The sequence below is a fragment of the Onthophagus taurus genome, chromosome 5, assembly GCF_036711975.1.
Source record: "Onthophagus taurus isolate NC chromosome 5, IU_Otau_3.0, whole genome shotgun sequence".
In the NCBI taxonomy this organism is placed as follows: domain Eukaryota; kingdom Metazoa; phylum Arthropoda; class Insecta; order Coleoptera; family Scarabaeidae; genus Onthophagus; species Onthophagus taurus.
Genome location: NC_091970.1, coordinates 4,847,582 through 4,873,583, shown reverse-complemented (window position 1 = coordinate 4,873,583; position 26,002 = coordinate 4,847,582). Strand labels below are relative to the sequence as shown.

At 31.7% G+C, this 26,002-nt stretch overlaps 7 protein-coding genes and 1 long non-coding RNA gene across 15 annotated transcripts; 7 read left to right on the top strand and 1 right to left on the bottom strand.

Moving 5' to 3' along the window:
• The first annotated feature begins 94 nt into the window (after window positions 1-94).
• Window positions 95-858, top strand: LOC111426316 (uncharacterized). Its single transcript, XR_011640491.1, has 3 exons — window positions 95-233; window positions 282-491; window positions 548-858. It is a non-coding gene; the product is annotated as an uncharacterized lncRNA (long non-coding RNA).
• A 444-nt stretch (window positions 859-1,302) lies between these two features.
• Window positions 1,303-21,418, bottom strand: LOC111426334 (translation initiation factor eIF2 assembly protein-like). Of its 4 annotated transcripts, none has more exons than XM_071196241.1 (11): window positions 21,329-21,418; window positions 6,830-7,024; window positions 6,000-6,603; window positions 5,705-5,941; window positions 5,323-5,647; window positions 5,146-5,267; window positions 4,640-5,091; window positions 4,479-4,580; window positions 4,315-4,417; window positions 2,840-4,095; window positions 1,303-1,422 (listed from the first exon to the last, which is right to left on the bottom strand). In XM_071196241.1, exons 3-7 carry the CDS (start codon window positions 6,003-6,005, stop codon window positions 5,017-5,019), a joined length of 765 nt encoding a protein of 254 aa, XP_071052342.1. In that variant the 5' UTR covers window positions 6,006-6,603; window positions 6,830-7,024; window positions 21,329-21,418; the 3' UTR covers window positions 1,303-1,422; window positions 2,840-4,095; window positions 4,315-4,417; window positions 4,479-4,580; window positions 4,640-5,016. The 4 variants fall into 4 exon arrangements, with proteins under 4 accessions (XP_071052342.1, XP_071052343.1, XP_071052344.1 ...); XM_071196242.1 differs by having other exon boundaries at window positions 2,840-4,135; window positions 4,344-4,417; XM_071196243.1 differs by having other exon boundaries at window positions 6,000-6,023.
• Window positions 6,988-8,715, top strand: LOC111426331 (uncharacterized). Of its 2 annotated transcripts, XM_023060825.2 has the most exons (4): window positions 6,989-7,087; window positions 7,525-7,609; window positions 7,710-7,827; window positions 7,878-8,715. In XM_023060825.2, the coding sequence occupies exons 3-4, from the start codon at window positions 7,767-7,769 to the stop codon at window positions 8,021-8,023; spliced, it is 207 nt and encodes a 68-aa protein (XP_022916593.1). In that variant the 5' UTR covers window positions 6,989-7,087; window positions 7,525-7,609; window positions 7,710-7,766; the 3' UTR covers window positions 8,024-8,715. The 2 variants fall into 2 exon arrangements, with proteins under 2 accessions (XP_071052348.1, XP_022916593.1); XM_071196247.1 differs by lacking the exon at window positions 7,525-7,609 and having other exon boundaries at window positions 6,988-7,087.
• On the top strand, window positions 9,854-13,509 carry LOC111426221 (RNA polymerase III subunit RpIII128). The gene is made up of 2 exons (XM_023060649.2): window positions 9,854-13,111; window positions 13,163-13,509. The coding sequence occupies exons 1-2, from the start codon at window positions 9,967-9,969 to the stop codon at window positions 13,450-13,452; spliced, it is 3,435 nt and encodes a 1,144-aa protein (XP_022916417.1). The 5' UTR covers window positions 9,854-9,966; the 3' UTR covers window positions 13,453-13,509.
• LOC111426223 (Ca[2+] channel Muscle-specific alpha2/delta subunit) lies at window positions 13,665-17,614 on the top strand. The gene is made up of 8 exons (XM_023060652.2): window positions 13,665-13,869; window positions 13,918-14,330; window positions 14,457-14,962; window positions 15,012-15,225; window positions 15,276-15,619; window positions 15,675-16,438; window positions 16,591-16,852; window positions 16,915-17,614. Exons 1-8 carry the CDS (start codon window positions 13,766-13,768, stop codon window positions 17,596-17,598), a joined length of 3,291 nt encoding a protein of 1,096 aa, XP_022916420.2. The 5' UTR covers window positions 13,665-13,765; the 3' UTR covers window positions 17,599-17,614.
• On the top strand, window positions 17,617-19,732 carry LOC111426244 (uncharacterized). Of its 2 annotated transcripts, XM_023060687.2 has the most exons (4): window positions 17,618-17,791; window positions 17,843-18,733; window positions 18,836-19,042; window positions 19,102-19,732. In XM_023060687.2, exons 1-4 carry the CDS (start codon window positions 17,726-17,728, stop codon window positions 19,723-19,725), a joined length of 1,788 nt encoding a protein of 595 aa, XP_022916455.1. In that variant the 5' UTR covers window positions 17,618-17,725; the 3' UTR covers window positions 19,726-19,732. The 2 variants fall into 2 exon arrangements, with proteins under 2 accessions (XP_071052331.1, XP_022916455.1); XM_071196230.1 differs by having other exon boundaries at window positions 17,617-18,733.
• Window positions 19,889-23,123, top strand: LOC111426229 (Dynein axonemal assembly factor 5). The gene is made up of 6 exons (XM_023060660.2): window positions 19,889-20,786; window positions 20,836-20,981; window positions 21,029-21,471; window positions 21,661-21,973; window positions 22,028-22,213; window positions 22,270-23,123. The coding sequence occupies exons 1-6, from the start codon at window positions 19,969-19,971 to the stop codon at window positions 22,902-22,904; spliced, it is 2,541 nt and encodes an 846-aa protein (XP_022916428.2). The 5' UTR covers window positions 19,889-19,968; the 3' UTR covers window positions 22,905-23,123.
• Window positions 23,092-25,947, top strand: LOC111426252 (ATP-binding cassette sub-family G member 1-like). Of its 3 annotated transcripts, none has more exons than XM_023060697.2 (8): window positions 23,092-23,183; window positions 23,801-23,918; window positions 23,968-24,303; window positions 24,377-24,615; window positions 24,671-25,042; window positions 25,084-25,184; window positions 25,272-25,427; window positions 25,476-25,947. In XM_023060697.2, exons 1-8 carry the CDS (start codon window positions 23,123-23,125, stop codon window positions 25,845-25,847), a joined length of 1,755 nt encoding a protein of 584 aa, XP_022916465.2. In that variant the 5' UTR covers window positions 23,092-23,122; the 3' UTR covers window positions 25,848-25,947. The 3 variants fall into 3 exon arrangements, with proteins under 3 accessions (XP_022916465.2, XP_022916466.2, XP_022916467.2); XM_023060698.2 differs by having other exon boundaries at window positions 25,259-25,427; window positions 25,476-25,566; XM_023060699.2 differs by lacking the exons at window positions 25,272-25,427; window positions 25,476-25,947 and having other exon boundaries at window positions 25,095-25,181.
• Window positions 25,948-26,002: the final 55 nt, after the last annotated feature.

The following is a 26,002-nucleotide window of genomic DNA, read 5'->3' as shown; positions in this document are numbered from 1 at the left end:
ATGCATTTTTAATGACTTTACGCCCAATTGCAAAAATGCGATAAATAAATTCTTTTAAAATCTATTAATTTAATAAAAATAGATACTAGGGTGTGTTTAAAATTCTTTAGCGATAAGAAATGTTATAAAAGAAGCTTCAAACCGGGGATTTTAATAGTTGCTCATTAACATTGCTTTAAAAAAAATGTTTAAGCTTTTAGCGTTGTTTTCAACCCTTTTATTCCATAATTTAGGTAATACTTAAATTTTTAATTATTTTAATTTAATTAATTTAATTTTAGTGACCGCCACAGATTGCAGAAGTTGCTACAACATCAACGAAGGTTCCTGTTTCAATCCAAACATTAATTTAAGTAAATCATTAGAATTTGCCACATGCTCCGTTCACAGCAGAAATTTAGAGCTGGAAATGAGGCGGGTCTATGGCTCCAATTTCGAGCACAAAACTCATGCTGTTTTCGACGTTCGTTGCGTTCACTACGAAAAATTCTGTAAATCAATTAAATCTAATTCAATTTCCAACGATTCTTTTACATTAACGTTTCAGATCATTTAACGAATCAAACGGAAATCTATCGTGGGTGCCTTCAAAAGAAATACGCCAAGAATTTTTGCGAGAACCAAAGGCAAAATCAAGTTTATTATTTTTACAATTTAACGAAATGTAACGTTTGCAGCAGCGATTTATGTAATTCAAATTCAAGTTTTCAATTACATTTTAATCGGGTTTTTTACACAATCACAATGTTATTAATCGTTTATTTTAAATAATTATTTAAAATGACTGTCATTTTGACAGGTAAACGTCATTTTGACGTTTAAGAGTTTATTAAATAAAATAAAACGAATTTTTGATTATTTTTGGAATTTTATTTAATTTTTTATAACCACAATTAATGTTTATAGCTAAATTTATCTAAGTACATAGAATTATTTGTTTTTTTATAAATGTACAGGTCCAAAAAAAGTAATAAATTCACAAAAAAAATTAATCACCTGTATTATTTATATATTAACAATTTACAAAAAATATCTTAGAGCGATTGTTGATACGCCCAAAACTGTAAAGGTGACGTAATTGGTGTTAAAACTAGGTGTTGCAGTGTTGCACAAATCTTCTGTGCAACCTTCGCAGAAAACGCTTTCGGCTTTCGAAGGATCCGGAACGTTGCAATAGCCTTTATCTTTATCGTCTCTGATAATGTAACATCCTCGAGTTGTGTTCATTGCCCCAGACATTTTATCTATAATAGAGAAATAAAAATGAATTTTTTTTAAATAACTTTTAATACAAAAACAAACCTTTTTCGACTTTTTTATAGCAAGTGTACTTTAAGGTATTGCTGGAATCGCATTTTATTTTAGTGGCCTTCGTGATATCATCACACTTATTAACACATTGGTAACATTCCAGAGAATAAGCTGAAAAAAAAAGTAATTTTCAAATTATGCTACCATATTTTAAAAAAACTAATTAAATTTTATTTTATAAAAAAAATATTTAAAATTATTCATGGATAATAACGAAATTAAGTTGATAAAAATGATTGTTGTAATAATTTTTTATTATTAATTAAAATTAATAAAAAAAGAATATGCAACCAAATTTACAGTAGTACAACATAACCCCAACAAGCTTGACGTTTTAAATTTTTTTTATTAAAATTTTATTTTATTTCATTAACTAATTAAAAATGATTAAAACCAAAAATTAAAAGGACCTATTTTGTAGGTTCGTAAGTATTATTACGTTTTAATTTTAATATTTTTATTTAAATGAGAACATAACCTCAAATTTATTTGAATTTGTTTGGATAATTTTTTTGTGGGAAATTATAAAGAAACGTTATTTATGTATGATATTTGTGTGTAAATGATATAATCGTTCTTCGAATCGTGTCCATATCAAATTTGACCTTAATTCACCAAACGCATTATGAAGACGAAAACAACTTTCTTATTGATTCGTAATTTCTGGTTGTATCAAACATCGACTTAGGAATTGGTTAATGACGAAATTAACTAGATAAAAATAAGTGTTACGAAGATTTCTTATTATTGATGAGATACATTAAAAATTATTTTGAAATAAAATTATGCAACCAAATATACTCCTGGCACAACATAACCATAGAAAAATTTATATATATCATATATTATAGAATAAAGAACATAACCAAAAAGATAAGAAAATCAAATTTGACGTTTTTAACGAAAAATTAATTTATTAATTAATTAAAAAAGAAATTAAATTGTATAATTAAGATTGCTAATTTTATTTCGTAAGTGTTTTAATTTTTTATTTTAAACCATTAGTGCATGAAGTTAAAAAGGAAGTTTGTTTTTTTTTAATTTTATTAACCAAAAATTAATTTCTTTTGGAAAAAATTTTTTTTAAAAAACGTCCGTAAAAGGGACACTATAGACTAATGGATTAATATTATCATGTTAATAAGAACATAACCTCAAATTTATTTGAATTCTTTTTTTGTAGAAAAACTAGTTTTCTTGCACTTATGTCGATATCGAAGATGGAATTTGACCTAAATTCACCAAAGGCAACAAAAAAGAGACGGGAAAACGTTTTTATTGATTCGTAATTTCCGGTTTCATCAAAAAATCGACTTAATAACGACATTAACTTGATAAATGTAACGGTTACTCCAAAGATTTCTTATTGCAAGTGAGATCATCGTTTAAAATACAACCGAGCCAATTATAGATTTAAAAAAAAACATCTTCCTTTCACAAACGTACCCACACGCGCCCGATTACCGCTATTAACACACTTGGCGGCGGCGTTAACTCCAAAAATAAGAAATAAATCAATTTTTCTTACCGGTTACACAAACCGCTGCTAAAATAACTAGAATGGAATACTTTGCCATTTTTATTAACTTCTTGGTTTGAGGATGGATTAAAGGACGTTTGTGAACTCTACGAGACGCTCTGAGGAACTGAGTGAACTGAGTTGTTGACTGTTTGCCACAAACAGAAAAAACTGCGTAGGAGGGGAAAAGGGGCCAGAAACTGGCGAATAACACGAAAAATACAAGTTTTAGAGTGAATTGAACGTTTTGGGTATTGATTTAATAAAATCTCAACGAAAATTTTTATGAAATTAAAAATAAAGTCGTTTAGATCATTATTTATTTAAATTTTGATCTATTTTTAATTAAATTTATTTCAATTAATAAATTTTAAACGTCAATTAAACGTCATTTTTGACATTTCATTTGACTTAAAATTGAATTAAATTAAAAATTAGGTTAGGATTATTAATATGTTGAAATAATTGTCCTTTATTAAAATCAATGAATTATTTATTAAATACACCGCGAAATATGACGCAAGTAAGCGTTTTCTTCAAAGAATATAAATAGTTGCTAATTAAGTTAAAGTTAATAATTTTATAATTCTCTTTAAATTTATTTTTATAACATAATTTTTTTTATGTAAATAGAATGTTTAAACGTTGCTTTTTCCTCGAGGTCACTCTAAAATGATACAATCGGGTATTCACGGTTAAACAATTTGTTGTTTTGATGCCGTGACATCGCGTTTTGCATCATAAAATTCTTAGTTATTATTAATTTTAATCACGGCTTTAATTCATAATCACAACATCCCTAACTTTATTTAAATTAAGATTGTATAAACAAATTGAATAATAAAAAATTAAATTATAATTAATTTAAATTCTTAATAGATGGCGCTAAAACGTCAAATTCAAAAATGAAATTATGTCAATCTCAAAAAAAATTAACCTAACTTTTTAATATAAATATTTAAATATTTATTGAATCACTAATGAATCATTTTATTCTTATCGTTTTTACATTTTTTAACTATGAATAGAAAAAAAATGTTCGTTAAAAATTCTTTGCGTGCTTCGGATTGCCCAATGAAGAACTCAGCGAATAAAAATTCTAAGTATATAAACGTGTTGCAAGGTTGTTTCTAGAACCAGTACGGTTCCAGCAATGTTAAAGAAAGCTTGTTGATTACTTCACTAAAAAGAGTTTTAAAATGGCCAAGTTCGTTGTTGCATTTCTCGCAGTGTGTTTAACTATTTCTAGCGGTAAGTAGATTGACCTTATAAGTACGAAGGCTATCACGGCCGGTGTGAATTAAACTAAAATTAGAACTAAAACTAGAACCAACCTTCTTCAGAAACTGGTTCGAAGCACTTCGAACCAGTTTCTGAAGAAGGTTGCAACATGGCATCCGAAACGTCAAACCTTTTATTAAAAGACGCACGGCAAAACCCGAAAGTTTCTAGTGTTAGTTCTAAGTTTAGTTTAATAGATTGACCTTAAATGGAATTAATTTTTTATACCCACCTGTGAAATCATGCGGTGACGTAATAGAGTAAATAACAGCTTAAACGTTTCAAGGTGGGAACGAAGAATCAGATCTATTAATATAACAAAAATAATTATATTCATGATTTGAAATAAATCATAAATAATACTCACGAAATTATTCTTTTTTAGTTTATTCATTGCAATGCTACGATTGTAGTGGGAATAAAGATGAAGTTTGTGATAAAATCGTAACTTGTGGGAACAGTGCGGATTCTGCAAATAACCAACCAGCTTGTATTAAACGAATCTATAAAGTTAATGGGGTTACCAACGTAAAAAGAGGTTGTGCTTTTGTAACAGCCCCAAAATTCGATACAGCTTCCGAATGCCAAGCCGATGATGTCTTTTGTGCCCCCTGCAAAGAAAATAAATGCAATTCAGCGTCATCTTTGGGCAAATTCTCCCTTTTCGGGGTTTTAACCGTTTTTGTTTCTTACATTTTACTAAATTAAGTATTAATTTGATCATTTTTACTTACCAAAATAACCAAATAAGTTAAAAATTTGTTTCACCCATAAAATTGAGATTTTGTATTTGTAATTAAATTTATCACCGATAGATGGCTCTTTTTTGTTAATAATTAAATAAAAAATTTATTATGTACTTTAAGCTAAACATACAAAATAAATGCATTTGTTTTTAAATAATTTTATTTTGGTTTTAAAATAATCCCCTTATCCGACTCTAAATATCTAAAAACGGGGGCAACCATCTCTCGGGAATCCTAACCAAAAAAAAAAATTATTATTTTTTTAAAATTAAATTGAGCAAGAAATACCATTTTGATTAATTTATCAATTTCCTCCCATAAAAAGGCGTTCAAATTCGTTTTATTATTCAACGGACTTAAATCGACAAGTTCAACTTTACTTGGGTATGTTATAATTACATCGAATACATCTAAAAGTATTTTTAATTAATAATTAATATTTAAATTAAGAAATTCAATCATTACAATTTTTTCTGATAAATTTTCCTTTTAAGTTTCCCTGAAAAAACTCTGAAATTAACCTAATTATATTAGGTCCCTCTTCGGCGAAGTGCCCATAATAAGTCGGCCAATCCCTCGGGGTAATTCCCCTCAAAATATCCCCCACAACGATACACCTAAACTCACTAGCAGGGTGTATATTTAAAAATTCTCTCAAAGCGAAACAATAACCTTCATCATATTTTCCATAAAAATCGTTCATAACAACATCGGAAGCTTTGAAATAATTAATGAGATCTTCTATACAATTAACTTGTAGTAAATTACTTAAACTCATAAATTTTGCGTCCTAAAACGTTTTTGATTCAATCATTAATTTTAATTTTATATAATTTTGTCATCGTACCAATGGAGCTCTCCAATTATTTTTCGCAAAAACCTTATTATCAAACCTTTTTAAGGCATCCTTTAAATTGTTTATATACTCGGAGTTACAAACTGTTTTAATATCACCATCGAAATCATCCGAACGTAAATAATTTAATAATTCAGGGGGAATCTCAATAAGAATCGTGTTTAAGGTTATGTTTTTGAACGTTTTGTACCATGTTGTAATCGAAAAATCCTTTAAATCTTGAGATTCCTATAAATTCATTTAAAAAATCATTTCAAATTTAATATTAATTTATGTAATAACTCACCAACATTTTATTCGAAATGAAAATCTTTATAAATTATCAATAGTTGAGGTTATGTTGTTTTTGAGTAGTGTGGAGTTTGAATTAGAGATGGCGCAATTAAAATAAATTATTTATTAATAAATCTTATTTAATAATATAAATTAAAATATGACGAATTAATTGAATGTGTTAAATAAGTTATTTTAAGTTACTGAAAGTAAATTAAATCAAAACTCATTACATTGTATTTACACAAATTAGTATTTGAGGTTATGTCGTTATTCAGTAAACTTTGATGTTTCAACCAGAGATGGCGCAAGAAATTATTTAAAATAATTTTTAAATAAATAATAATTATTAATTAACAAATAAGAAATTATGATTAAATCATTTAATACGATTATTTTAATGTTTTTAATTATTTCTTTTTAATATTTAAATAAAAGTTTGATATAGATAAATGTAGGAGGTAAAATATACGAGGATAAATCATCGGATTTCAAACGTGTTCGTTTTCAAGATAAAGTAGTCCCACGGAGATTTCATTTCGGACCAAGTGACATCGATTTCGTGACTTTCCACCGAGACCGAACGTTATCAAGTAACTGCGAACAGCTTGGGAATACTAAAACGGTTCACGTCAATCAATTGGTAACAGTTAACAAGCAGTACTAAGCTTGTTAATGAGTTAATTTCATGTAGATATTTTAATTATTATTAATAATAATAAACGTTTAATTAATTGTATTTTTTGTGTCAATTAAAGGTTAGAAATGTCAAATTTGACAGATAAACGTCAAAAATTTTGATTTATTTTTTGTTGTAAATTAATATTATAATTGAAATTTTACCTTTGATTTCGAGAGGGTTACTATTTTTCTCGTATAGTTGCTTTAAAGGAGGGCGTTGGGAAGTGGACGGGGATGATTTCCCGGACTACACTATGACCCGAGTCGGGGTGAGATCAGTGCTCTCCTGGCGGCCGACGGCGTTACTACGCCGCCCTTATCTCCTTTTTGCACACGACACGTCAATTAAAGAAATAACTGGAATAATACAAAAACTTGGTTGTTATTGCCATTTTTTTGTTGTAATTTCAATTAAATATGGTAAGTTCAATAATAATTGTTGATTTTTGTTTGGGGTTAATAATAATATTGTTCTTTTTTCTATTTTATAATAAAAAAGATTTCGTACAAAAATTTTTTGGTTTTGTATCATTAATTATATAGTGGTTATAAAAAGTTTTTGTACAAATTTTTTTTTTGTCAAAAACCATTTTGAAATTAAATTACAAAAAAAGTCTCTATAAAGTTAGTTTCCAATAACTTTCCGGGTTGGAAAGTTTAAAATGGGTAATGCAGTTAACGAGCAAATTGAAGTAAGGCATTGAAAGCCGTCGTTTCCGATAAAATTTTTTTTTCGTCTCATTTCAGTCTTCGTATTCTTTTTATCACTTTTCGAATCGTTTTTGAATCCTTCTCCGTTTTTTTTAACTTTTTTTTACATTCCTTTTTTTCAATTTCCTTTTTCTGGTTCCTTTTAGGTTAGTTTCGGAACTCGATGAATAATTCATGATTCTAATGGTAGACGAGAGGGATGGAAATCTATGTCATCAGGATTCCATCTCGGTTCGTGTTTTAACCCGATAATTTAACCAGGGATGAGAAATAAAGATAACATTTAAAACTTAGATTGATGTTTTTCAAGTTCTCCTTTCTTTCATTCCAGATTTCGGCAAAAAAAATGATTTAAACCTCAATTTCGTTTTTAATTTTAAAATCAAATATGCCAGTCGGGGGAAGAGTTGCAGGGAAAGTAACCGGAATCCTTTCCAGTAACTACAATGGTAAGTTTTCTTTATTCCAAACGTTGGACTAAAAACCGGCTAAATCGTAGGAAGATCTTATCAAGGGATCAACGAAGAGATCATTTGGGTTAGCATAGGCATGGGGATAACTATAGCTATTTTAATAACGATAGCTTTATGCTATATAATGCGCGAAAAATGTCTCCAACGACGAGAATATTACATAACAGCATGAATACGTCCTGTTTAAACAAAACTATATGTCAAAACGGGTGTATAGATAAATTTGTTGTTCGAAAACGCTAAAAACCCTACATATTCATTTCAATTCTATTTATAAACGTATTGATTTCGCATAAATAATAGAGTACGCGTGAAAATATCTCGACTCGGATTCCCATTGTCTTTTTTTTAGCTCTATTTCTTTGTTCTCGTTATGTTTTATAACGTGTTTTATGGATTTATTACATAATTTTTAGTGCTTTTCCACTAAATTCATCCCTCTATTTTCGATTTCATTTAATACATTTAATTAAAATTTAGTAAACGTCTAATCTGACAGATAAACGTCACCTTGACGTTAGAAAATAAATTTGACAGATAAACGTCAAAATGAATAAGCGTTTTTGAACACAAAAATGATCCTAAAAGTAATAAATAAGCTCATTTCCGTTTTGTGGACCAACAAAAAAAAATAAAACGAGTATTATTAAACGATGTAACTATACCGTCAATTGAATGTGTCCGTATTTATTAATAAGTTAAATAGAAATTGTGCCAAATTTTGTCTTCTTTTCGTTTTAGTGACTTTTAATTTTGATTATCACAAACTGAAAAAAAAACTGGAATTGAAAATCATTTGTTAAAAAAGATGTATTAAAAAGTTAAAGAAAATTTAATAAAAATGAGAAGTTTCGTAGAAAAATATATATATGTATATACATGTTGTAATAACGTCTCCTTTTATTTTAACCACAAACAGAATCTGCACTCTAAAGATAACTTCTCCGATAATTTTGAAACAACAGCCGAGTCTCGACAATAAACGCGGAAACTAACCAAAAATCACGTAATTACAGTAATTTACCCTTTATTTTAAGTTTTAATTAAATTAATTTAATAAATAATTTCCGTTTAATTTATCCAGATCAATAAATCCAAATAAGAGAAATTGAATTCATCATTTCCCATTTCTCTCTCCCCCAGTCCTTTCCCTATTCATCTCTCTCATGACATCTTTAATACTAAAATCCTCCACGTCATATTAAATCGAAAAATGGGCTTATCTTTTTGTGTACCTGTCACAAGTTGAAACGCGCTCAAGAAAACTTCCGGTGACAAGTAAAACGAGTGTTTCAAAAGCGTTCGTTTACGCACTGTTTAGTTTTGTTGAGATTATGTTGTGTTTGCTTTATTTCGAGGTTTCAAGAGAATTTCAATTTTGTTCGAACGGAAAAGAAAATTGAATAAAACAACTTGAACGTATTCGCTGCAATGTTGGCAACAATTCTAGTAAATTTTCCCGACAATGCATTACATCAACCTTGGTTCTTCCCCATACCAGTAGCTAAATCCCAACCCCTTTTGTGTATCTAGCCCGAATGAATTTCGAGCCAGGAATTTTCGTGTAAAGGAAATTATGTTGTATATTACGGATTTTTGGCTCGTATAAATCGAAAGTTGTCAAGAAAAACGTCAATTTTAGGTGTATCATTTTTTTTTTAAATTAGATTTAAATAAAATATAAAATGTGTTTAAAAAGATTTATAGTGTTTAAATGAATTGAATTGGAACGAATTTAGGTAAGTATTTCGTAAAGTGTAAAAATTTATTTTAATAATTAAAATAATTCAATTCCAATTTCTTAGCGCCATCTGCAAATAAATATCGACACTAATTAACTTTACAGTCTCAAACTCAAAAACATCATTCTAAGGTTATTAATTAATTCAAATAAAATGAATTAATTTGCTTTGTTTGCCTTTTTTATTTCAATAAAAAATAAATTAATTTATATTAATAAAAACAATCGAATTCAAAGATATTTGGAGCCATCTATAAATGAATTTCTACACTATACGCTTGTTAGTGTTGTCTTTACCGTCAAAATAAAAACATTCGCTTTTGAGGTTATGTTCACGTGTTAAAAGCCATGTAACCGCAATTTCATTATAATTTATGCGTGAAATTAAAGAAAAATCAATGGGGGAGGTTGGAAAAACACCACATGGATTACCAGGGAGCCAAATTTCCTCCGAGTCGGTGAAAGAAGTTCGTGATAAATGGAAATTAGTTCCGGCTTTCTTAAAAATTCGCGGGTTAGTAAAACAACACATCGAAGCATTTAATTACTTTATAAACGTAGATATAAAGAAAATCGTTGAGGCAAATAATAAAGTGACATGCGATGCTGATCCCTTGTTCTATATCAAATACACGAATGTGTATGTTGGGGCCCCCGATGTTGATGAAGGTTTTAATATTAGCAAGCCGACGACTCCGCATGAATGCCGGTTAAGAGATATGACTTATTCCGCCCCGATTACCGTTGATATCGAGTACACAAGGGGAACTCAAAAAGTTTCTCGAACCGGTTTATTAATCGGAAAGATGCCGATTATGTTGAGATCTTCAAATTGTGTCTTAAGTAATAAATCCGAGTACGAACTGGCGAAAATGAAAGAGTGTCCACTAGACCCCGGTGGGTATTTCATCGTAAAAGGCCAAGAAAAAGTAATTTTAATCCAAGAACAATTATCGAAGAATCGTATGATTGTGGAAGAATCAAAATTCGGGATTCAATGCCAAGTAACAAGCTCAACCCACGAGAAAAAATCGAGAACTTTCGTTTTTGCCAAAGGAAATAAATATTTTTTGGGTCACAACGTTTTCGCCGATTCAATCCCGATTTCCATCATATTTAAAGCGATGGGAATCACTTCAGATTTAGAAATATGCCAGATGGTTGGCATCTCGGAAAGTGATATCCAAACTAAATTCGTAACCACATTAGAGGAGTGTCATATCTTAAATTTGAGGACTCAAGAGGCCGCTTTGAAATATTTAGGAACAAAATTAGTTGCAAAAAGATTTCCTACATCGGCGAGTCGGGTTAAAACACCATGGGATGAAGCTCGAGATTTACTTGCAACTACGGTTATAGCTCACATACCCGTTGAGAATTTTAATTTTAGATCGAAAGCGATTTATTTAGCTGTGATGTTAAAACGAGTCATCGAAGCTCAAAAAGATAAAAACTTTTTGGATGATCGAGATTATTATGGGAATAAACGCATGGAGTTGGCCGGTTCTTTGTTATCGTTGATGTTTGAGGATGTTTTTAAACGATTTAATTGGGAGTTAAAAGCGATCGCTGAAAAAACGATTCCTAAAATACGAGCAACTCAATTCGACGTCATTAAATATATGCGTTCCGATTTAATTACGAGTTGCTTAGTTTTTGCGATATCAACCGGAAATTGGACGATTAAACGGTTCCGAATGGAACGGCAAGGTGTGACGCAAGTTTTATCCAGGTTAAGTTACATCTCAGCTTTGGGGATGATGACTCGCGTGAATTCGCAGTTTGAAAAGACGCGAAAAGTGTCGGGGCCGAGATCTTTACAAGGCTCGCAATGGGGGATGTTGTGTCCGAGTGATACCCCGGAAGGCGAAGCGTGCGGATTAGTTAAAAATTTAGCTTTAATGACTCATATAACCACGGAAGTCGATGATATCCCGTTAATTAGGTTCGCGCAAAACACCGGTGTGATTGATATTAACACCGTGAGTGGGGATTATTTGCATTCCGATGAGGTTTATTTGGTTTTTTTGAACGGGGGGATCATCGGGGTGATTAAAAATTATCGCAGGTTAATTACGTGGTTTCGAATTATGAGGAGGAGTGGGTATTTATCAATTTACGCGTCGATTTACCCGAATCATTTGCATAAATGTGTTTATATAAGTGGGGATGGAGGGAGGTTATGTCGACCTTATATTATTATCGAAAACGGGGCCCCTTTGGTTAAAGAGACGCATATTAAAGAATTAGAAAGTGGATTAAAGAACTTTGAGGATTTCCTACAAGATGGTTTGATTGAATTTTTAGATGTAAACGAAGAAAGTGACACTTTTATAGCATGTTACGAGAAAGATATAACCTCAATCCACACTCACTTAGAAATTGCACCTTTTACTATTTTAGGAGTTTGTGCCGGATTAATTCCGTACCCCCATCACAATCAATCGCCGAGGAATACGTATCAATGCGCTATGGGGAAACAAGCGATGGGGACCATTGGGTATAACCAAAAAGACCGGATTGATACACTTTTATACAACCTAGTTTACCCCCAAGCCCCATGCGTTAAAACGAAACCAATTGAGTTAATTAATTTCGATAAACTCCCAGCGGGGCAAAATGCAACTGTAGCAGTGATGAGTTATTCAGGTTATGATATAGAAGACGCTTTAATTTTAAATAAAGCTTCGATTGATCGAGGTTTCGGACGTTGCTTGGTTTATCGGAACAGTAAATGTGTTTTAAAACGCTACGCTAACCAAACTTTCGATCGGATACAAGGCCCCATGTTAGATCCAACATCAAATAAACCTTTATGGCGACATGAAATTCTCGATAACGATGGAATAGTGTGCCCCGGAGAAAAAGTTGAAAACAAACAAATCTTAATTAATAAATCGGTACCAGTTGTTTCATCAGTCCCCGGTTCAACCGGATCCAACAACACAAATATTGAGTACCGAGAAGTTCCCGTAGGATATAAAAACCCTATTCCGAGTTATATCGAAAAAGTTATGGTCTCAACCAACGAAGAAGACTCCGGATTAATAAAAATCCTCCTCCGGCAAACTCGCCGGCCCGAAATTGGGGATAAATTCAGTTCGAGACATGGGCAAAAAGGAGTTGTTGGGTTAATTGTTGAGCAAGAAGATATGCCGTTTAATGAATACGGTATATGTCCTGATATTATCATGAATCCTCACGGATTTCCATCCCGAATGACCGTAGGAAAATTAATTGAGCTTTTAGCGGGAAAAGCGGGACTTTTAGAGGGGAAATTTCATTATGGAACGGCATTCGAAGGGGATAAAGTGGTCGATTTAAGCGAGGAATTGACTAAAAATGGGTTTCAATATCAAGGTAAAGATATTTTTTATTCCGGCATAACCGGAGAGCCTTTAGAAGCTTACATTTACTCCGGACCGGTTTATTATCAAAAATTAAAACATATGGTTCAAGATAAGATGCATGCTAGAGCAAGGGGACCTAGAGCCGTTTTAACAAGACAACCAACAGAAGGTGCGGTAAATAAATCATTTAAATTGATATTAAAGTTTGATTCATTTTTAGGGCGAAGTCGAGATGGTGGGTTACGTTTGGGTGAGATGGAACGTGATTGTTTAATAGCCTACGGGGCGAGTATGATGTTAGTGGAGCGCTTAATGGTTTCGAGCGATCAATGTAGCGTGGACGTTTGTAATAAGTGCGGTTTGTTAGGTTATTGTAGCTGGTGTAATAATTGTAAGAGTTCTATCGGGGTTTCATCGATCACGATGCCCTATGCTTGTAAATTATTATTAACCGAGTTGCAAGCAATGAATGTTACTGCTCGATTAACTTTAAATAATTATTGTGAATAAATTGATTTTTATGACGTCTGTCATATTTGACAATTAAACGTCAAATTAATATTTATATATTTATAATAAATTTTTTTTTTTAATTAAAATGAATTAATCTTTAATGATATGATTCAAAATAAATTTGTTTAATTTGCACCAATTAACAATAATCCAATATTATTTATTAATATTATCAATTTAATATTGTGTAAAAAAAAGTGACTCCAACATCTCCTTTGTATATTTATCGACTTCTAACCGAGTTAAATTTAGATCCTTACAGAAATAAATTTAGAGCTCAACAGTTTTCTTGGCCAAATAAACTCTAATCATGTTCAACGTTAAATACACGGTGAATTGTATCTTTTTGGTGATAATTTTCGGGAAATTAGTGAATTCGAAAGAGAGAGAAAACCAAAAAGAACAAAGAAAGCTGTATGTATTTTTTTATTTTTAATTATTTTCGTAAATTTTTTTTCGTAGCGTTGGGAACTGGGCCAATACATTAGGGGACCAATTATACCATTTAGGATTAATTATAACTAAACAAAAGGAAATAAAGCAGTTATATGTGCTAAATAACGCTCAGGTTAGCGCCAAAAATGCGACCCTTTTGCTTTCAAACATCACGGATAACGTGCATAGAATGTTTCAACGGAAAATGGATGCTATTCAGTGTGTTCGTATGAAAGCTGAAGAGGCCGTGGAGGGTTTTGATAAAAATATCACCATGGATGAGTATAATTATACAAGCTCGAAATATTCCGGGATAAACGAGTCTTACGAAAATGAAATGTATTTGCCGATGAAGTTAAACAGCGATACGCATTTTTATAACATTGAGGTTGATACAGATAAAAGCTCGATTCATGTGCCGATGAATATTTTCGATAGACGTAAATATTTAATTTTTGTATTAATTTCCTTTTTTATCGACGTCGGTAAAGCAGAATTCTAATTTAATCAAACATCATTTTTGATAAAAAAGTTTTTTTAATATTTTAATTTAATTTCCGTTTTAGATAAAGAACCAAAAATAGCCGTACAATGGTCGGAAGAGCTCGATTCAGTATTTAAAAACAATTATCAATCGGATCCCTCACTTTCCTGGCAATACTTTTGCAGTTCCTCCGGAGTGATGCGGCATTACCCCGCGAAAAAGTGGATTTACGACGAAAACACCGATATTTTCGATTGTAGAATTAGAACTTGGTATATCGAAGCAACAACGTGCACTAAAGACGTTGTAATTTTGCTCGATAATTCGGGGTCAATGGAAGGAATGAATTCTCATATAGCCTCTTTAACGGTTTACAGCATTTTAGATACTTTATCGAATAACGATTACATCAACATAATGAGTTATTCGCAAGGTTTTAACTACACCGTACCATGTTTTGAAGGGTTAATGATGAAGGCGACGAGCGAGAATATCGAAAAATTTAAGGAAGCGGTTCGATTATTAAATCCGAATGGAAAAACCAACGTTGAAAGCGCCTTAATTGAAAGTCTAAATATATTAAAAAAAGTAATGAATTAAATATGTTATATCAGATAAATTAATTGTGATGTTTTAGTATCGTGGTAAAAGGAATTGTAGCGAAACGGATCCTTGCAACCAAGCCATTATGATTATCACCGATGGTGTTACAAAAAACTACACGAATTTATTGCTGAAATATAACAGCTTTGAGAATGGGACTCGACCCCCTGTAAGAATTTTTACGTACTTAATAGGAACGGAAGCAACGGCTGAAAGAGAAATTAGGGAAATGGCTTGTAGAAATCGAGGTTAATATCAAAACGTAATTAAAACATAAATTTTTGCCCTTTTTTTTAAGGTTATTACAGCCACATCGATACATTAGAACAAGTAACAAAATCAGTTTACGAATACGTAAAGGTGATTGCACGTCCCTTAGTGTTACAAGGAACAGAGCACCCAATTTCTTGGACCCACGCCTACGCAGACCCTGCAAGCGTTGAAAACGGCCATATCCGCTTATTAACTTCAGCTGCGATTCCCACGTTCGATGGGGAACAACTTTTAGGAGTCGCTGGAACCGATGTTCCAATTGATGAACTCAAAAAATTAACTTATCCTTACAATATCGGCGTTAACGCACACGTTTTTATCATCAGTAATAACGGATACATCATCGTACACCCAGCATGGAGACCAATCGTAAATAAATAAATTTAAAAAGGATAACCTCACTTTAAAATAATTATCTTTTTAGTTTTGGGAAAAAAAATTGAAAACGAATTACAACAGCGTCGATTTAACCGAAGTTTTATTGTTAGATGATGGGCAAGGTCCCCGAGTGATTGGGGATCAAATCTTGGAGTTACGAGAGGCTCTGTTAACCGAACGAGATGAAACGGAAATGCTTAATGTCTCGCTAAAATACCATTACAATGATATGCAACGCGTTGCTCGAGAACAATTCGATTTTTATTGGAAAGATTTAGCTGATACTCCATTTACCGTCTCATTAGCAATCTCGAAACAATACGGATACTTCTCGATTCAAGTTCCCAATGAAATTAAAAGAACCCGACACACCGGGACACCATTTAAAAATTTTTTTGCCGGCACAAATTGGAAGGTGCACCCCCGTTGGGTTTATTGTAAATATCATTATTTAGAAGGACACGAATTTAATAGCCCTGAAGATGAGTTGTTACACTTTTTGGATCGGATGCCGAATCGGACATTTAAATGGACCCAACAATACGTCGATTTAGGGGAAACTGACGAATCGGAACGCTGTAATAAACAAACCTTAGGGCACGATGATTATTTTTGCGATGAGGAATTAATTAAAATGCTTATTTTCGATGCTCGGTGCACGAAAGTCGCGTTCGGGGAACCGTGGCATTTTATGAACGACCGAGAGATATCCCTTTTTGAACGATTCAATGCTACTTTACGGTTTGTTGCTACGATGAGTGGATTAACGCGTTGGGAATACATTTTTGGGGAAGGAAACGAAACTAAAAAGTAAATACATTTTTAACCTCACTTTTATGACATTATCAAGTACTACTACTACTAGGTTAAGTTACTTACTAGTACTAGTAACTAGTACTAGTACTACCTATTGGTATGAGTTAAATTTAAATTAATTCTAATTTAAATTTTTTTTATAAAAGGGAATTTGGTGATTACCACGCGAAAGCTCAAGATGAAACTTGGTATAAAATGGCCGTTTTACAACATCAATATGACCCGGAGTCATTCGTTTACTCAGTTCCGGTCGATCCGATGGAAGAAGCTTTATCAGATATGTCGGTAACGGCAAGTTATGCGATTTTCGTTAAAGACGCCGGGATGGAGGCCCCTGCATCTGTAGTTGGGTTTCAATTCGCGTTAGAAGCGTTAACCGCGAGATTCTTTGAGATTACAAGTGCAAAAGTAGGTTATAAAAATGACGTTTAAAATTTGACATAACAAAATTTAATTTAATTTTTTTGTAGATAGAATGTAAAGAATGCAAAATTTGCGAAGATTCCCCCGATGGATTAGATTGTTTCATAATTGATCACTCCGGTTATATAATAGCCTCGTCGAATTTATCGAATACGGGGGTGTTTTTTGGAAAAATTTATGGTGCGGTGATGGAAAGGATGTTGGAGGAAGGAATTTACGAGCAAATCACTTTGTATGATTACCAAGGGGTGTGCACCCAAAATGGAACTCAAGGCCGCCCGGTTGCTGTGAGCGAAAGAAAAGAGAATCGGATAGAATCGGAAGATCTAAGTTATTTTCCCTGCGACCAAAGCAAAACTTTATATATTTTAAATCAAAGGAAATTTATTTACGCCGATTCTAACGATGATTTAACAACGAGCTGTTTTAATGATTTTTATGTGAAAAGAATTAAACTTTCGAACCTTTTATTGATCGCCGTGAATAGAACGGCGAAGGATTGCGATGTTGAGGAGGTTTATACAAATATCGCTAAGGAAATTGATTATGAAAATAATACTTTGCACATTTGCCAAAAGAAGAATTTAAATGAGTTGGTGCGAAGACCTTTGGATGATTGTTTTTATTACAACGAGAAGGAGGAGAATATTACGGTTTGTGCCAAAGGGAGTATAATTTTATCATCGTTACTTTTATGTGTTATAGTGCAATTATTATTATTTCTTAAATAAATTTAATATTTATAAATTTTTTGATTTGAATTTTCCTCAAACCATGGTTGCAGAAGAACCGTGTTAAATGTGTTGCGTAATCCCTAACTAGAAAGATTAAGTTTGATCGATAAAAATAATTACCACGATGGGATTACATAGTAAAACAGGGTTATTACCGGCTAATAAAACAATTTCAATCATTTATAAAGTTGTAAGCAATAAAATTTTTTTGTTTGATGTTTTAATAATAAGGTTTTTGCAGAAACCGAGTGTTAATTTAAAGGCTGTTTCAATTCCGGCCCCTTACACATTAAAACCTTTCGCTGGTTTATATAACCCATACCAAGGAGGATGTTCTTTGCTTTGTAACCACCCAGCTGATAATCAAACTAAGGAGTTATTAAAAAAGGCGAAAGATGCCTGGGCAACCGAAGGAAAGCCGTTGTTGATGGTCGAAGAAGTGGCTGCAATAAAAAAAAGTTTAGAGCAGTTAAAATCGGGTCAAGATGAGAAAATTAACGTGTTTAACGTTGATGATTTGGAAGAAGTTCCTGAGGAATTGTTTCGGAGATACACGGAAACAGATTCGAGGCCGCTAACACCAGCTCCAACCATCATTAGCAGTTACACAAAAACTTCAGCGGCCACACGACGTTGTGTCACCCCAGATCCCACCTTTACAAAGGAAATAAAAGAAAAAACTCAATTAATTCTAGACCTACGGAGGAGTCATAGCCAAGAAACTTTATCGTATTTCGGAGGATGCTCAAATTTAACAACAACCGAGCAATCATCGATTAGAATCCAACAAATTCCTTTGATACAATCACCTAAATCTTCATTATTAACTATGAGAGACGATTGCAGAACCATAAAACAAATTATAAAACCAAAGGAGCGAATAAATAAGATAAAACCTGATAAACCGAAGATAATTGTTGAAAATATTATGCCTCAATCAAGTTTAAAAGATGCTAATGTTGAAGTTGTTCCACCTAAAATTGTTTTAGATGAGGATAAAACCGGTGATGAGGAAAAAGTTGAGGAAGATTTAACCGTAATGAAAAGACGTGGGAAAAAAAGGAATAAGAAGGGAAGAGATGCTTCAAGGGGGCCACTTACAGTTCAAACTTCAATTGATCCAGAAACACAAGTAAAATTTAAATTAATTAAAAAAAAATAATTAAGTGTAGTATAGGCAACTAATTTAACACAAATATTAAATTAAAAAAATTAATTAAAATTTTCTTTTTAGATCGCAACAATTGGAATTAACTCTCACAATCCAAGCGCAAGACCGTCTTTAGTTTCTAATGCAGAAATCGATGAATTGATGGCACCTAAAAAGACTGAATTAAGAAAGACTTCGTTGGACATTAATTCGTATTTAGATGTTAACGTTTTAAAGCAGTTAAGAAGAGAATTAAACGAGGAAGTAATCGAAAATGAATTTAATGATAAAGTAAATTAAAAGATAATTAATTCATTATTATAAATAATTATTTTATTTTTTTGTTTAAGAGAAAAGAAGCTTTAAAAGAAGCATTAAAAACTTTAAGAAAAAATAAAACAGTATGCGCAGAATTAAAATCGTTACAAAAGCAATTAAAATTTCCAAAACTTGACGATGATTTTTGGTTATCTTTACCGAGAAAGTTCACTCGATCCAGCGCAAGATTTGAGTTACCCCCCGATAGCAGAACGTTATCCAAAATGACTTCCGTTGAATACGTAAGAAACCACGTCGTAATAACAAGTTCGAAAAAATTTCTGTACAACCACATTTTAAACCGAAATAAAACCGAATTCGATCTCGAAGACGGCCAACCGAGAGAACTACAAGGCAAAAATATGAGAAAAGCGTTAAATGAGATGATGGGAACGAGCCTAAACGACGAACAATTTGAGAGATTTCGCGATTTAATCGAGTGGAGCGACGAAGATGTTTTCGATTTTAAAACTTTTTGTGGAATTTGTGCCTTGTGCGAACGATTATTGGGGCCTGAGTTTTGTTTTTTAGGTAAAAACGAAGATCCTTGTGAAGAACTCGAAATCGTTGATTTTGGATCCTTGGAGAAGCGGTTAAAGAATCAATATGTTAATGAAAAATTATTAAAGATTTTGTATGGAATAAAGAATTCGTAATTTTTAATTAGTGGCGCCATCTCTTATTTAGTAGTTTAACTAAATACTATAATAATTATTCTTTTTATACATGTACTTTAACGAATATTAAAATTCTATTTATTTTGTTTAAAATAATTTAATATAAACAATAAAATAATATTTATATCAAAAAAATATAACCTTAACAACTAACTTAGCAACGAGTTTGTTTACTGTCATTTCAAAAAAATCTTTCAGATTATTAACTCAATACTTAATAAAATGACTCTACAAGAAGAAAATACATCAACTCAAGCTATCTTGCATAAATTTTGTTCAAGTCTTCAAAGCGAAGATCGCAAAATTCGTAAAAAAGCGTTCGAAGATATCAACGTTTTCGTTTCTAACCTCAAACCTGAAAACCCCGAGGAATTTCACAAGATTTTTAACGAAATCAATATTCACATGTTAAATGGTTTGAGAGATAAATCGGAGCCGGTGAGGGAGGAATCAATAAAATTTTTGACTGCTTTTATAATAACAATTTTACCAAAAAACGATTATTACCTATCATACATATTTCCTGTTTTAACGGAGCGTTTAGCGACTTGTGAGATAATTGAAGAGTCAGAAGAGGTTCGATTACAATTAATAACGTTTTTGGAACAAATCATCGATAAATATGAAGAAAAGAATCAACTAAAGCCGTTTCTAAACGATATTGTTGCTGTTTTACGTGAAACTGTGAAAGATAAATATCCTTCGATTAAAGAAAAAAGTTGCCATTGTATCGTAAAATTAACCAGGGCGCTTCCGAGAGATTTTCATTATCAAGCCGAGTCGTTAATTAAGCCTGTGTTATCAAACTTTTCACACCAACGGTTTAAAATACGATGTGAAGCAATTAAAACTATCGGTGAAATTATTTTATTTAGTACCTATAAGGGATTTGATGAAATTACCGGGCCTATGGCGGAGAGATTATTCGATCAAATTCCAATTGTGAGGCGAACTGTGGCACAAGTGGCCGCCAAATGGCTTTTGGAGTATCGAGATCGATACTCTTTTTTTCATAAATTATTACCGTTAATTTTAACCGGGTAAAAACAAAATTAAAACATTTAATTTATTAAAATTAATAATTTTTAGGTTAAATGATGAGGTTCCTGAAACTCGCGAGGAAGCAGCCCAACTTTGGGCCGTAGTCGGGATGCAATACCAAAACGAGAATGAAAATGATTTAAAAGAAGAAATGGATTTTTTAATTGAACCCCCTAAATATTATTTACAAAATGGTAATTAATTTTTTGTTTGTTTCGGGGTTAAAAGATAATTTTTTTAGTTGAACGCCCCAATTTGGGCTGTCGCACCATCGTTAAACGTAACATTAGTAAAATGGCTAAAGCGATGAGTAACGAATTAGCTAGTTGGCAATTAGACGTTAGGATCCGCGTCGGGCAACTTTTAGTTTCCGTTGTGTTACACGCCGAGGAAGGAATCACCCATAATATGCAAGATTTATTACCTGCTATGTATATGGCGGTTCGTAACGATGACGTCAAAGTCACCGAAAATGTAATTAAAGCAAGTGAAATAATCGGGATATTCGTCCCGGTTAATACTTGGAAAAAAATTATTTTACCTGCAATTGAGGATGGGGTCCACAACGGCCATTTAGCTATTTTAGCCGGATTAATTCGAGGAAGTCCAATTCAAAACATTGAAGGTTACATCGACGAGATTTCCCAATTACTTGCTGATAAAACAATTTGTCAAAGTAGAAAGGTTTGTTTTTTCACTTCAAATTACGCCACAAATATTTTAGGTTATGTTTGAAATTAAAAGTTTGACCCTTGTTTATAGATATACACATGTATATCTATAAACAAGGGTTTGACAGTTTAAAAAATAAAAAAATTTCTTCTTTATCGGCGAAAAATTGTTTATATTTATTTTAAAATTTTTTTTTTTTAGAAAAAACAACAAAGGGAAATGATAAATTGCGCAAACGCTTTGATGGAAAAATACGTCCCAAATGAATCATTTCATTTCGGTCAAAATATTTTTAACATCCTTGTGACAACCATCGCATTACGAGATGTCGAAAACGTCGATATCGATATACATTTGTTGGAGAAGTTGCAAAAAACTTTAGGATTTGCAACTAAATATGAATTATGGAGTAAATTTTGTGGGAATTTATTAGATGAGATCAAAAAAGATCCTAAAGTGTGGACTGTTGTAACTGCGGAAAGATGTATTTTTGAATTTATTTTGTTAGAATCAGGTGATTAATGAATCAAAGTGATTCTAATAATTAATTTGTTAATTTTATTTTTAGAGGAAGCATTCGGGGAAAATTTAAGATTAATCGGAGACATTTTAATCGATGCTTTACACCTTGATTCGGATGTTGAGTCGCGCTTAAAAACATTTGTTGCTTTAACAAAAGCGATGGATTCAAAAAACATTATTTTTAAACATTCCAAAGACGATCTTAATTCGTTTTTAGAGGTTTTAGTTATCGGTATTTTTTTAATGTTGATTATTTAAATAACCATTTAATTAATTTTGATGTTTTAGAGGTTCTCGTACCTTCGTTAGTTTGGCACGCTGGTCGTACATCAGAAGCTATGCGTACAATGGCGGCTTCTTGCCTATTTAGCGCCCTAAATCCAAACGATGATGTTGAAATATTCTGCGATCAAGAAGTTTTTCGCCCACTCTTCGATAAACTTACCCCTCTATTGATTTCGTTATCACAAGATTCGAATTTCCGAAGTCGACAATTAGCGATTCAAGATTTAGCCCTTTTAAAAGAAACGGCACAACGAAGAAATTGTTGGAAAATCGACGATTTTGTTAAAATTTACCCGGAAGTTATTAAAAGGCTTGATGACCCCACTGATAAAGTTAGATTAAGTTGCGTTCAATGTCTCGGGGTTATTTTTGAGAATGTCCCGGATGAGTTTCTTCGTGTAACTTATCGGAGTCATCATAATTATATTATCGATACGTTAATGGTGCATTTTGATGATGAGGACGGTGATTTTCAAGATTTAATTGGGGTTCTTTTAAAATCGTTGGCTGTTGTTTGTGGGAAAGCGCTTAAAGGGAAGTTAGAGAAGCAAATGGGGTTGTTTCGTAATCGGAAAGGTTGCGAAGAGATTTTGGAGAGTCTTCGGGGGATGGATTTAAACGAAAACGAGGATGATTAATAATTAATTATTTAAAATAAACTTTTATGATAATTTTTATTTAATATTCGACGCGACCTTCCGAACCAATAAAAAATTTATCCTTTCTCAGGAGCTTGTGTCATATAAACAAGTTTCTCTCTTGAATTGTGATCACTTTTCGCATGTACTCGACGTCGTCGTGTCCTTTTTATGCACTTAATAAAAGATTGTGTACTATTAAATGAAATAAAACAGAAATGAGTTGTGTTGATATTAAATTTGAAAATATTGTTTACCCCAAATTAAATCGGGGAACAGGTGAGATTAATTTTAACGATTCTAATTAACAAAAGTGAAAGTTAAAGAGGAAGTTAAGCCTGAAACTTTCCAAATGATTTTATTTTTAAATCTTTCAAATTACAACATTTATATCTCAAAATGTAATAAAAATGTTAATATATTCATGGAATATTTCGACAATTAAATATCTAAATTCAATGGGAATATTAAACAAATTTGTTTGCCTCTTTGAATGTTAAAAAGGATATCGTAATAACTTTGTTTAAACAGTACACAACTTCTTGAATTGAACAAAGGTCAAGGTCATATGTAGTTTTACGCTTTTTACAAAGATTAATTCTTAATATAAATCGCACTTTATTTTTAAACGATCCACGATTTATAATGATAAAATCACATTTATAATTAAATCTAAATAAATTAAAAAATAACCTTAAACGTCAGACTGACATTTAGTAATTTTTTGACATTTTGAGGTTATATCAATATTATTTCTTTTTTATCTAAACAACCATAAACAACTTAATCAAAGTAAAAATTGCATGAACTCGTTTTCATCGACCTTTGACTAAGAAAAAAAAATGAGTAGTTAATTGATTTAATAATAACAATTTTTGTGTTTTCTTTAACCTTAGCAAATCAAGAAATTTTAAAAAACTTGTCTGGCTGTTTTTATTCGGGTCAATTAACCGGCATTTTAGGAGGTAGCGGTGCTGGTAAAACGACCTTAATCAACCTTTTATCCGGTCATATGTAAATATTGACATCAAAAAAATTAATTTTAATAAACCCTTAATTTTAGAACAACAAACATCGGAGGTAAAGTTTCGATTAATGATGCAATTTGTAGTGGAGCTGATTTAAAAAATTCCTCGATTTACTTAATGGATGATGATTTATTACAAACTTCGCTAACTGTAAAAGAATCCTTATTACTCGTTGCCGAATTAAAGCTAGATAAACGATTATCAGCCTCAAATAAAATCAAAACTTGCTTAAGTATAGTTGAAAAATTAAATTTAACATCCTCTTTAAATACGATGACTGAAAATTTATCTGGTGGTGAGAAACGAAGGCTCTCAATTGCTTTGGAATTAATTAGTGACCCCCCCATTATTTTTATGGATGAACCAACTAGGTAAAAAATATACCAAAAGATGGCGCTAATTATAATTATTTTTTAATTATTTGTTTAATTATTTTTATTTTAGTGGTCTTGATGAAGTATCTGCAAAAAACACAATCGATTTATTAAGATCATTATCCCGCGATGGAAAAACAATAATTTGCACAATACACCAGCCGTCAAATATAATTTTCAACATGCTCGAACATGTTTATTTCATAAACGATGGTCGTTGTATTTACGATGGCACAGTAAACGGATTAGTTCCCTTTCTAGATAACATTTTATTTCCGTGCCCAAAGAATTACAACCCGGCCGATTACAGTAAAGTAAATCAAAATTTCCAAAAAAAAATGCGAAAATGAATTTCCTTTAAAAGTTTTAGAAATGAGCCAAAACAACGAAGAGATCTCGTTAAGATGCAATTCGGTGTTCACACCGTATCGATTCGATAGAGAGAAATGTGGTAATAAAGAAATCGTTTCGTATGGAAATTTAAAAAGTGAACGGAGACGAATTGGGTTTTTAAAGCAGACGGGGGTTTTATTGAAACGGCATTTTATTCAAACGAAGCGTCGTAAATTAGCGATGGGTATAAACGTGGCCCATCATATTTTGTGCGGTCTAATGACCGGCTTTTTATACGTTGGAACTGGAAACGACGCGGCTAAAACCGCGAATATTTATAAGCTGAGTTTGGGGGCCGTTGCTTATATCAGCTTTGCTTATGCAATCATTCCTATTCTTGTTTGTAAGTAAATTTAAAAAGAATTTTTTTTAATCGAAATTTAGATCCTTTTCAGATTAAAATTATTAAAAGGGAAATTTCGAATGATTGGTATGGATTAAAGGCGTATTTCCTTACACAAAGTTTAGCCCCACTACCTTATATGGTAAATTAAATAAATAATTTAATAATTTGACATGAAAAAAAATTTTTAGGATTTGTGATTATTGATTAAGTTAGTTTTCATTTTTAGATACCTTTATGCTTTTTATTTACAATATCATGTTTTGGTATTGTGGATTCATCTTTATCATTAGAGAGATACTCCCGTTTATCTGTGATATTGATTGGCGTCGCTATCGTATCCCATTTTTACGGACACACCATCGGAGCGATTTTTAATGCAAAAGTTGGTTTAATATGGAGAAAATTATTATATTTAAATGATTTTTTGTAGAATGCTTGTGTAATTGGCTCAATGGTTGCAACGATCGCGATGAATATCGGATCTTTTCATCATTACCGGATTTCTTTTACTACATGGGTGATTCGACAAACCACTTTTACTCGATATGGAGTAACTGGATGTTTATTAACTTTTTATCAAAATAGAAAATTGAATTGTAGTGAGATAGTTTGTAGGCATAGCGTTGAAAAGTTGATTTACGACGATTTTGGGGTTGGGATCCCATCGTATTTGGTACAACTCTCCGGGTTGGTTGTTAATGTAATTTGTTATGCAATTTGTTTTTATGTTATACTTAGAATTAAGTTTTATTCGAATTTAGTTGAGGTTTGGAGGAATTTTAAGGCAAAATTATCAAAATAATTCGATTTTTTAATATTTTGGTTTATACAAAAACTTATTTTTATTAATTAATAATATTATACAATGAAACTCAAATAAAATTAAATATTTCACGCTTAAATAACAATTTTTATTTTAAAACTTAATATTTTCTTAAAATAATTAAATGAATCCGT